Genomic DNA, 11,476 nt, shown 5'->3' on the forward strand with positions numbered 1-11,476 from the left:
TTGGTACACGCTGGACGCGGCCACCTAGTAGGGGGCGCAGTAGCACTCAAGGCGGGAGCGAAACGGCAAGGACGGCGCCTGGAGTGGGCCCACCCTAACTCTGCCCCGGGGACCCGGCCGGCAGAGCTCTAGGAGCTATCCTCAAGAGCCCAGGCCACAAGTGAGGCCCGAAACCCAGCAGGAACAGAGCTGTCCCCGCCACCCGTTTCCACACCCCGGGCACTCCCACAGCCGCACACCCCCAGTGACAGCGTGCCACTCTTGCTCGCAGGCCTCGACTTTATTAGGAACCAACTGTAAGCTACAAACCAACAGCTCCACAGAAAGGTTGTGTGAAAGGTTTCTGCACGGGTACAGACACAGAGCACCTCCCGTGAGTAGCGGGTCCAGCTGCCAGCACTCGATCAGAGGACAGCAAAGGTGCTACCTCAAATCCAGGGTCCCCTCCTATGCCTAGCGCCCAGCTGGAAGGCAGCCGGTGCACTCTGCCGCACAGCCAACACCTGCCCGGCTCGCACTGCTTAAACTGTACAGTGCTGCCCTTCTGTGAACAGGGCACAGACTCCCTGCCAAGAACACCAGGACAGCCATGGAGGACTCCCCAAACGAGAACCAAAGAGAACATTAGGCAAACCAGAACCAGAGAGAAGGAGATGGCAGAAGTACCAGCATCCTGCACACCCTCAAGGGGCAACACCATGCCTCCTCTGCCTCATATTCCCCACCACAGCCTCCATTAGTCAAAGGTCCTACAAAAGGGACTTAACCGTCCCCACCACACATGCCACAGAGCAGAGAATGGCAGTGTGCGGATGCTGCTGCCCTTAAGCCCACCAGGTCAGAGGAGAAAGCCCCATCCTGTCTCAGACACTATCTCTCCCTTCCATGTAGGAGGAGCACAGAGCCAGAAACAGCACCCAGATCAGTACAGCTTTCCTGTATAGCTACTCAGACTGGACAAGGCTATTCCCTGCTCCAGCCTTACAAGATTCCCTATGTCTCACTTCCTGGAGCAACAATGATCAGGAAAGTGGCAGCACTTGGTTTAAGTACAGCAGGAAGAGAGCTCAAAAAGAAGAGCGTGTTCATTTGAGGTTAATAGAGGAAACCAGTTTCAAGGGGAGTGTTTTTCAGAGAGAAGCAGCTGTCACAGGTCCTGCCCCACACACTGGGCTTACAGCCCAATTTTATGTTTTCTTCTTTAGCTCCTCAAATCTCCGAGAAAGATCATCAAAGTCAATGTCTTCAGAGGCAGAAGAGTTGGCACCAGCAGATGCTGTGGGCAGCGTGTCTGGCACAGATGGTAATTCAGGCAGCACAAAATTATCGATGGTATTGGGAGCTCCAGCTTTTGGTTTAGGAGAAGCTTCTGACTTGGGCCCAGGTCCTGTAATAAGAGAAGTATCATTTCACCTCACCATCACCACACTCTCACCAGGCTGAACAGCCACATGAAGAATGGTGGCTGTACCAAAAAGGCAGTACCAGTGTATCTGTCTGAACAGGACCAGTGGTCACACATCCCCCAGCTGCACACAGCATCAATGGGCAAAAGCACCACATTTCAAGGGTGCATCCATGGCAGATCTAGACTGCGACCCTATCTCATGGCTGCACCAGACAGTAGGAGATTCTCCTCCACTACCCATAGCCAGCAAGGGGTACGCTGTAGCTCCCAGAGGTCTACACTGTCTGGATTGCATCCTAGGGATTCAAAGTCCTGTTTTTCTCCATTCTGACACCTCCTGGAGACAGGTGCAGAATTACAAGCTGTCACATGGCTGCCAAAACTAAACATGCCACCAGATCCAGAGCAACCATGGCCCTATTTCCTTCTGCATGCACCACCAACACTCTCCACAGGACTCCATTAGACAGTCAGAAATCCTTGCTGGAGCTGGCAAGTGTCTACTTATTCCAAAATCCCTCTCCGAACGTATCAAGTGCTAGCAGTAACAAGTGATTTAGAACACACAGAGCAGGCTCACACTGGACAGGCAGACCTTTGTTATGATCCAGTCATGGATGCATGAAGCACTTTGTGAGCCTTTAGGCAGATGGACCAACAAGTAACAGCCATCTCTACTAGTCCTGTTCTGTTGTGCACAGCCTCTACACTGACATAAATACAAACCTATCCATCTTCTTAGCACCTGCTTCTTTCATTATGTTGCTGCAGAACAATATTATTTACAGTGTGTAAAACCATCACTTATAGCTGTTGCTTTCCTATTTTATTCTGCCTCAGACTAACACCTCATCAGCTGGTCTGATGACTCCAAAGTCTTCAGTTTCCCTGTGGATCTCCTTATTTTGAAAGGATACTCTCTAACTCCATGAGACTTCTCTCCAAACTCAAATCCTGCTCCCAAGATGTACCAAGTTCTATACCTCAGTTCCTCTATGGAAAGTTTCCTCCCAGGGACACCAGAATAACCACATCCCCTCTCCACTCTTGCTTCCCACACCTCCCCACACACTCACCCACCACTGGCGCAGAGGTATCCTTGTCAGCACTGGGCTCGTCGATCTGAAAAAGACTCTGTTATTACAGCTCTCTCTCCTACCAGGCACAGGCTCACAACCTGTGGAGGCACTGGGCCATAGCAACCATGCTCACACAGAGCAGTGCACACCCCACCCCTCCCCAAGAAGGCAGGCAAGGCAGGCAGCCCTGGCATCCAGTACGCTCAGAAGAATCTCTCTTCTCCCAGGTAAAGGCATCAGTGCTTCAACTTTCCTCCCCCTCCCTGTCAACCCAAGCAGCTTCACTGGCCATATTCTGGACCTGGGTAAACAGAGCACACCTGCTAGCAGGTCTGAAGTACTGCCCTCTTCATCACAGCTACTGCTTCCTTTCTTTCATAAACAACAGACAGGTCCTTGTGACCAGTAGCAAGGTTTGAAATGAGGCCACCTCGGGTCTCTGCCCAGCTGGGGAAAAGGCCTGCAGCACAGTCACTTGTATCAGTTTAGCTCCTCATCATTCCCTGTGGCTACAGTTGGTGACATCTATCCCCACCCACTAACAACTGCTGCATCTGCATCTCCTGCACTCAGGGGCTGCTGCGCAGCTTGTACAAAGTGCCAGCACACACTCATGCTTGGCTACACTCACCCCTACTCAGGATACTGAAAACCAAGCAGCACATCACCAAAAGCAAAATGGAAGGAATAATTATGAATGGAAGCAACATAGCCAAGCACAGAAAAGATTCAAGCCTCTCCTTCATTTTCCCTCAAGGCTAAGAAATGTCTGGGAAAGCAAAAGTGTTTCAATATATGTCATATGAGCGATAAACCTGTGCTCACTGCAAAAAACGAGGGTTTGTGGACTCCACTTGCCAACTGTTTATCACCATTTTAACAACACAGTAAAATAAATCCTGGCTTTCCTTTAGAGCCAATACACATAACTGAATGAGGAACTTCTCACAAGTCATACTGCAATCACATGATGATGATCTCATCACACAGAGTAGTTCACCACACCCACGAGCAATGCCAAGCACCACCCTGAAAGCTCCAAAGGTTGATGGCAGTGTGCTTTGCCTCTTCTGTGACTACCAAAGCACCCTTTTGAGCTTCCCCCCTGCTGCCTACAGACTCAGCTCAGGCACTTACAGACTCATATGTTGGAGGAGTTGCTGGAATTGGTGGTGGATGTATGTTACTGAAAGGCTGGTAGGTCCCCACCGGTAGGCCATTGAAGTTCTCCTGTACAGAGAGATTACAGCCATGCATCAGACTACTCACCTGAGAGAGTGACCATGGGACACAGCACACCTTTAGCTGCAATAAGAGTCAGAGAAAGCAGTAATACCATATAAATGCAGGCAAGTATAGAATCTGCTAAAGTTAATACTTTAGAAAAAAACTCTCAAGTATGAGGTTAGATACAGTCAGATGGAGCAACCAGACCCAGCTAACAGGACTGTGGGTTATTCTAATGAATAAGCAAGACTGAACACTTCACCTTTCAAAGCATCAGAAGTAGCAGGACTCCAGGCAATACCCTGCATTAATCAGACCCCAGCTACCTCCCCACTGCAGTATCACAAAACAGGAAGGAGGTCACTGGCTCACACTAGACTTTGCATTAGCCTTACTCATAACTCAGCAGTGCCTCAAACACCTAGATCTGGCACAAGTCCTCAGCATACTTATGCCAGGGCCAACAGGCAGCTGATGATCCTCAGCCCAGATTTTCTACAAAAACTGCAGCATTGTTTGGACCATATTAAGATTCCAAACATCCCACTGTTTGGCCACTCCCCTGTCTACACAGATATCCTGTAAGTGACTGAGCTTAGAGCACAGTGTTCTGTTCACCTCCCACCTCCACCCTCGCAACAAATCATCTCCAAGAGCCACTGGCCTGGAGCCCTTCACTTGCAGGCCTGAAGGTGGGGCACCTCCACATTCGTCTGTGCTGCTCCCATCCTACAAAACACCTCATTTCCTTGACTGAATCTTGGCACACTACCAGCCTACCAACTCCAAAGTGCAGCTCCAACCTCTGGCCAAGAGCCTGGCAGTCAGAGACTGCCTCAGGAGTTAAGTCTGGCCTCCTCTGTTCCCTGAAGGCAAAGGGGGATGGCTGGAGAACAGGAATAGGAACCTCCACACTCAACAAGCAACATGAAGCTTCAGCTGCATCACTCACAATTTCTACCCCAGTCTCACACCAACACAATGACCTTTTGAGACATCAAGCTGTGAGGTAGGGACACCCCCCAGGTAGCAGGCACAGGGCAAAGCACCACAGTCAGTCTTCCACTGAAAAAGGGAACACTCAAAGCAAAGGCACTTACCGGTCCCTTTGGAGGTGGATAAGAGAAAGGTGGATTTGGTGTTGGCATGGGCATAGGCATCATCACTGGCATGGGTACTAGTCCATCATGACCAAGCATCGGGGCTGTAAATCCACCACCTCCTCCCCCTCCAGGGCCACCCTTCTTCACATCATCTGTGAATCCCACATCAATCAGGTCTGCCTCTCCACCTGCAGGGGCTTCAGCCTGGAGAGGAGGGGAAGGATTCTGCTCACCGACACATCTCTGTTCTGATCATAGCCCTCTGAACTGCATTAGATGCATCATTTGTCACCAGACAAGATGCAATGTCACAGCCCTGTTGCTCTGGAAGCCCACACAGCACTAACAGGACATTTCAGCCACAGGAACACAGAAGGGAGCTCCAGGCTGGCAGGTGCTTCACTTACCATCACCACGGAGTCAGGCTCATAGGGTACATTGTAGTTCTTGGCAATCTCAATGAGGTACCTCTCCACTAGTATCTTGGGTGGTGCCTCCACACTCAGCTTGTGCATCAGCTGGAACACAGGAGTGCAGAGATTCAGCGGGACAGAGCTCAGCTGTGCGGCCCTATGTGCCAGGGCACTGTGGCAGGGAGCACCATGCAGCCCTGGAGAGGCCCTTCCTCCCAGCATGGCACTGCCATAGAGGAGGCTGCTGCAACCACAGCCAGGGCTGTAAGCACTCTGTCCCTTTCCTCCCACAGGCAGGGACTGCAGCACTCTGTTCCCATGCTCCATTGCAGGCAGGCCCCAGCAGCTCAGCTGGCCCACCCTACTCCACAATGAGCCACAGGCATCAGCCACTGGCCACAGGAAAAAAGGGCAGAGAGCCACAGCAGGCCTGTCCACTCTGCCAGCTCCACCAGTTCATTACCCTGTCATTGACTGTCCCGATCTGGTTTGTCCGGCACAGCTTCCCATACTCCTTGCTGTACTTGGCACACAGCTGGTCAGCAACCTGCAGCAGAAGAGAAACTCTGGGAACACGCACACCCTTGCTTTTCCCCATCACTCACTGCACAGCTCCTGTAGCCCCTACAGCTACCCCCTCCCCAGATCACCCTCGTTTCTGCCATAGAGACCCCTCAGCCAGTCCTGATGCTCCAGAGACACCTATACTGGGATGTCCATCTGCAGAGTCCAGAAACACACCCTCTGCATTAATGACACAAAGTGCTAGACAAAGGCTTCCACCAGCTTCTGGCAGTGCAACTCCTGCCCTGAATGTGTAACACCTTTCAAACAACCCTACTCACAATCTTCAACTCAGCCACTTCCGACTGGAGTCGTGGTGCAGCCCAGATCAGTGTAGATACTGCTTCTGCCAGGCCAGAGTCCAGCTCCCTGAGGACAACAGAAGACAATGCTATTTCCACACCAAGCACCTACACTTTGTTCTCCTCAATCTGCTTAGCATCCAAGTCCCCATCCTACACGCTGGGGTCCAGAGCCTTCCCTGCCTGGAGAAGAAAAGTTCTCTGGAGGCCCCAGGACACCGAGACAAGCACAGATGCCCTTCTGTACCCCACACCTCTCCCTAGGGAGTACACCTCTCTGAGCCCTGGGCCCTCTCCCACAGCACAACCTCTAGAACACAGCTTACTTCATGGACTGAATCAAGCCAAAGCGGGCTAGCAGCAGATCACAGTACAGCTCCAGGATCTCCATGGCCTCCACAAGGTAATCTTCACGGATGATGTGCTCCACACGAATCCTGGCACGTTCATCTTTCCCAGCTGCCAGATAATCTGCAATCTCCTTCCTTGCCTTCTGGGCCAGCTCAGCTACAGCAAACATCACCGAAGTCAATCACTCTGCTGACAGGGGCTGCTGCCTCTGCACCCACCCACAGCCCCTACCACAGACAAAGACATCATACTCCTCTCTCTCCTTTATGGAGCCTCTGCAGTGCAACACACTCAGCCACGGCTTGGTGGAGCCTCTGTGTCTACGTCCTAGCACAACAACTCACAGAAGAAAGGAGAGTGAGTGGGCTTTTAGCTGTTAGAAACACACCTACACCTTCAATTTTCCTGCACGAATCTTTTCGGACTCTGGGTAGGGCAGGACAGGACAGGACATTTGGGAAAGACCCCCACAGCCCCCAGGAAGTTCTCCTCCACACTGAGAGTACAGAAGGCCCAAGAGCCAAAACAGTATGTCTGTCCAGAGAGTCCACAACTACCACCCCATGCACCCTATAAACTGCACTGTAACCCTTGCCAGGAGACTAGACAAGAGGGCACATTCTGGCCAGTTCTGGGTACTTGCACACCAGGGCAGGCTGCAAGGAAGAGCAAAAGACTGACCCATGCTCATGACATTTAAGTACCACAACTCCAGAAAGACCTCCTCAAGCCTCCTGAGCCCCAAAAGCATCCTGGGTCACACCTGCCCCCTGAAATACTCACTCTTCTTTTTCTCCAGCAGTTTGAGGCGATTTATGACGAGGCGCAGGTTGACTCGCAAGCGCTCTGCCTTGAACCCAGAGCCCAACATGATAAACGCTCTGCAGGAAAAGAGGACAAGGTCACTGGAATCAAGGGCTGTTAGTCAGAACATCAGTCACTGTTTTTCCTGGGGAAGAACAGGAAGAAAAAAAAAATCCCCAAACAGCCAGACGCAGGCCTGCTATTCCTGAATCTGGTCATTTACAAATGACTGGACCTACAGCACTCACCATTCCCTTTCCCACTTTACAAACCTGCATCTGCCCAACACCAACAGGGAATAAAAACTTCCCAGATAAGACTGAATCTTAACCCCAGAAAAGACGTAAGACAGTCAAAAACTGGGACTACTCCACAAATAGGAACAGAGTTAGAAAACATAACATAAAGCAATAAGTTAAAGCTTAGGTCTATTCAATCCAGATAAGTAACATTAGCCACTGATGTGAATGCCAAAGTACAGTGAGGTTTTAAGAAACATTAAACAAACACCTACCAGCAGTGGTCTAGGAGAAGGTGATAGTGCCTCAGTTCAATAAGTTGAGCTTACTGAGACAGTGTTTTGAAGTTCCATTTAACTCTACATTTCTAAGAAGCTCAAGTGAACCCCCACCCTCACTGCAAATAGCACAGCTCCTGATGACATGTTTTCATTCCATTACTTCAGAAGGTGAGGGAAGTAAACCAATGCCTCAAGATGCCATCTGTGTCAAATATTACACAGTCAAATCTCCTCTTCTCTCTCTTACTTCATTGACAAAACTAATCTTTTTTTAAAAAAAATGTGAAGGCCATCTGCAAGAACCAAGCCAAACTCTATCCTGTTAATATGCAAGTTGTAAACCAGATGTATAATTAAGGACTGTACAAATTAAGGTTGTTAAAGTCCTGTCATCGGAAGGAAAAAGCTGCTGTAATTCCATATTCCCCACATTCTTCCTGCTCACTGAACACATGTTCTGGTGCTTCTCCAGTCTCTTATGAGCCAGTACAACCCTGGCTCAGTCCTTCAAAAAAAAAAAAAAAACAAAACACCTACCCAGGAAGACCTTTTATTATAATATTTTGTTATGCCAAGAACTGTGAATCAAAAAATGCTTTCTTAAGAGCCATCACATTAAATAGAAGGACCTTGGCTTGTACCTGAACGACAGACTGGAACAGACTTTTGGGCATTTGTTATACAAGTGTTTTACATAAGGTTTATCACTGTCTACAGTATGTCCACTTTATTTAGGTGATCTATTCCCACATCCAGACAGCTATTTCACTGACGCAGTGAACCAGCCAAGTTCAAAAGACATTGCTAGAGAAATACATATGCATGTCTGACGCCATAAAAAGTTCTGCGCTTCTGTAACTGGATCATACTCCTACAACATCAAAATAGCTATATAGTGCTGCGAGAAAGTCTCAGTACGAGTCTGTAAATGTACCGATTAGATAACTACTCTGATTAACAGTAGCCTGCTTTAACAGTTCAACTCAAAACACCGCCATCAAGCAGCTTCCAGCTCACCAGACATTCTTCCGCAGCCACCCTGCAGACACTCTGAAAAAACTTTTGTTGTCCCCACTCCCTGGTTCTCGACCGCGCTGCTGCAGAAAGACGGATCCAATTCTTCCGCCCCGTACCTCGCCCTCCCTCCCCGCCCTGCAGAAGAGCTGCTGCCCCGCGCAGCAGGGAGCCTGCGGCCAGGATGGGGTCCGGCTGCGCAAGCTACATCAGGGCTCGCCCGCGGTGCTGACCAGCGGCCAGGGCCAGTTCTGAAAAGCGGGCAGGATACCGCGGGATAGCTTCACCGATTCTGCTGCACTTTGACGAGGCTGAGGGGAAGAGACTTCCCCCGCCCCCAGCGCTGCCGTCCCCAACTACGAAGCGCCGTAGGAGTGTCCCACGGCGCGGACGTGACAGCCCTGGGCCTGCCCTCAACCCGACACTAGGAGCAAGGTACCCTCCTCACGACCAGCACCTTCATCAGCAGTGAGCTCGACCACCACACCACAGCCACACTCACCGGCCGCCCTTCCGCGCAGGCTTCAGGTACCCAAAATGGCGGGCCGAGGCCGCACCACCTCGCTGATGCGGAGGGATCCACGGGCCCGGCCCTCCCAGCTCCTTCCTGGGGTACGACTGAGCTGGTGCGGCAGCTAGGGCTGAAAAATCGCAGAGATCTCGTCCCGCACAGGCGCGGCAGAGTTCTGGGAAAGAAGCGTCAGCGGCATGAGCGAGGGGAGCGATGCTGAGGAACTAAATAATCCGGCGGAGGGATTCCTATCGAGTATACAGTGATTCAACTGAGTGTACAGTGGTCCAACCCATAGGCGCCCGCCCGGTACTCGTCCCCGGCGTGGAGGTTCCGGGAGCATGGCGTTCCGCGGAGGTTGCCCCTGCCCTTGCCGTGAGCCCCGCCTCCACAGAGACGGGACACGCTCGATTGAAGGCAGTGCGCAGAGCCGAAGGCAAGCGGAGAGGTCTCCGGTTTCTCGAGGGCCAGGCAGCAGCGGTGACGCCTCCATGACAGAAAGACGGGCGCCCGTAGCCCTGGTACTACGGTAGCGACCGCTCCGAGGCGGATGGTGGCCTGAGGTGGGGAAGCCCAGACGCCCCCGCTCTGCGGGGCTGTTCGTTTTTGAACGGATGCATGAGTTCTTAACGCACGTGGTGGTTTTGACAGTAATGGTAAAATCGTGATTTTTGACCTTGCAGGGTAAGCCAGACTCCGGTGAGCTCGGATATAGCGGGGACAGCCGCTTCCCGGCCCGGGCGCTGGGCTCGGAAGCGGTACGAATGAGAGCCTCCGGGCAGCCGGGCGCTGCCGGCCAGGACGGACCCATGGCTGACAGGTGAGACGCTGCGAGCAACCTGCAGTCGGACTCTGCCGGCAGGGCTCTGACAGCCGGCACGGTGCTGCCGCTGCCGGTCCGGGGCTTCCCGGGCCGTGCCGGGGGCTCCTGAGGCCGTGCCTGCGCCCGTGCCCGCGCCGCGCGTTCTGGCGGCGGCGCCATCTTGCCCGTCTGTCTGTCCGGCAGCCCTTTGTCTGTCTGCGGCTCCCCGGCGCCTGCAGCGGGACTGGGTAAGGCGAGCCGGGCCGGGCCCGTCCGCCGGAGGGGTCCCCGCGCTGGTTCCTCCGCCCGCGCGGGGCCGGACTGAGGTTGTCTGCCCAGGCTGGCTGTCCGGCTGCCGGGCTGCGTCCCACGGTGGTCCGGCAGCATCCTCTGGGGCGCGGGCTGGGTTCCGCCTTCCGTCCCGCTGCTAGAGTAGCGGCGTCCGTTTGTCTGTATATCCATCCTCTTTCGGGCTGGATCCCTCCTTCAGCCACCTCCCGTGTGCTGGGACCGCCGGCTGGATCCCTCAGAGGAGGCTGAGGGGATCCCCGTGTCCATCATTCCGAGGAGGCTGAGGGCATCCCTGTATCCGTCTGTCGGTGGGAGGCTGAGGGGGTCCTTGTGTCCGTCTGTCTGAAGAGGCTGACACGATCCCTGTGTCCTGCTTAGGGGTAAGTGGGTTCAGCTCCTCCTTTTGTCTGTTGGAGCAGGCTGTTGGAACTGATTCCATCCTCTGGCAGTCTGAGGATGAGGAGTTGACATTTCCCCTGCTTGTTAAGTTTGAGGGGGTCAGTGTGTCCCTACCTGTGTGAGACCAGGAGGTGCATCCTCCCCATGTGAGGTGGGGTGTCAGCGGTCCCTCCCTGTGTCCCCACTGCCTGTTCTGGCCCTGCCTGCCCCGGGAGGTCCTGGCAGCAGAGAGGATGAGCAGCACCACTGTTGTCTTCTCCATATGCCAATCTGTGGGGGCAGTGAGGCCTTTCCCTTCAAAGGATATCTGTCTGCTTGAGACCTGTCCTTGGCTGATCACACCATCCCATCAGCTGCTGCTGCTGTGTCTGGAGCTGTGACTGTGAGGTGCTTGGTTCCCTTGTCTGCCTGGGCTGGATTATCCAGTGTCTTATGCCAGTCTTCAGAGTGTGGTCTGGCCTTGTGTCCTGTTAGTCTCTCTCTGGGTGAGAGGGCAGAGATAAGGCAGGGTCTACACATTTGGTTAGGCTTTTGCCCTGTCAGCTGTGGGAATGGACAGGAGGGAGAAGGGTGTCTGGACTGGGATTGCAGTCATTAAGTGGGGCACTCTGAGTTTTCTATATACTGGGGACAGAATTGCTTATAACTTTGCCTGAGAACTGGATGAGACTGCCCATAGAGGGTGGTT

At 52.8% G+C, this 11,476-nt stretch overlaps 1 protein-coding gene across 1 annotated transcript; it reads right to left on the reverse strand.

Annotated features, from left to right (window-relative positions):
- Positions 1-279: 279 nt before the first annotated feature.
- On the reverse strand, positions 280-9,322 carry IST1 (IST1 factor associated with ESCRT-III). Its single transcript, XM_054389575.1, has 10 exons — positions 9,288-9,322; positions 7,231-7,328; positions 6,423-6,603; positions 6,076-6,163; positions 5,694-5,777; positions 5,225-5,335; positions 4,815-5,021; positions 3,625-3,717; positions 2,485-2,530; positions 280-1,387 (listed from the first exon to the last, which is right to left on the reverse strand). The coding sequence occupies exons 2-10, from the start codon at positions 7,316-7,318 to the stop codon at positions 1,188-1,190; spliced, it is 1,098 nt and encodes a 365-aa protein (XP_054245550.1). The 5' UTR covers positions 7,319-7,328; positions 9,288-9,322; the 3' UTR covers positions 280-1,187.
- Positions 9,323-11,476: the final 2,154 nt, after the last annotated feature.

This window comes from Indicator indicator, chromosome 19 (assembly GCF_027791375.1).
Source record: "Indicator indicator isolate 239-I01 chromosome 19, UM_Iind_1.1, whole genome shotgun sequence".
Classification (NCBI taxonomy): domain Eukaryota; kingdom Metazoa; phylum Chordata; class Aves; order Piciformes; family Indicatoridae; genus Indicator; species Indicator indicator.

Coding starts and splice junctions, on each gene's coding strand:
- IST1 (XM_054389575.1), bottom strand. CDS start 7,318: ATGTTGGGCTCTGGGTTCAAGGCAGAGCGCTTGCGAGTCAACCTGCGC. Junction 5,778..6,075: donor AAGTGGCTGAGTTGAAGATT/GTGAGTAGGGTT, acceptor CTTCTGCTGCAG/GTTGCTGACCAGCTGTGTGC. Junction 5,022..5,224: donor AGCCTGACTCCGTGGTGATG/GTAAGTGAAGCA, acceptor CCTCCTCTCCAG/GCTGAAGCCCCTGCAGGTGG.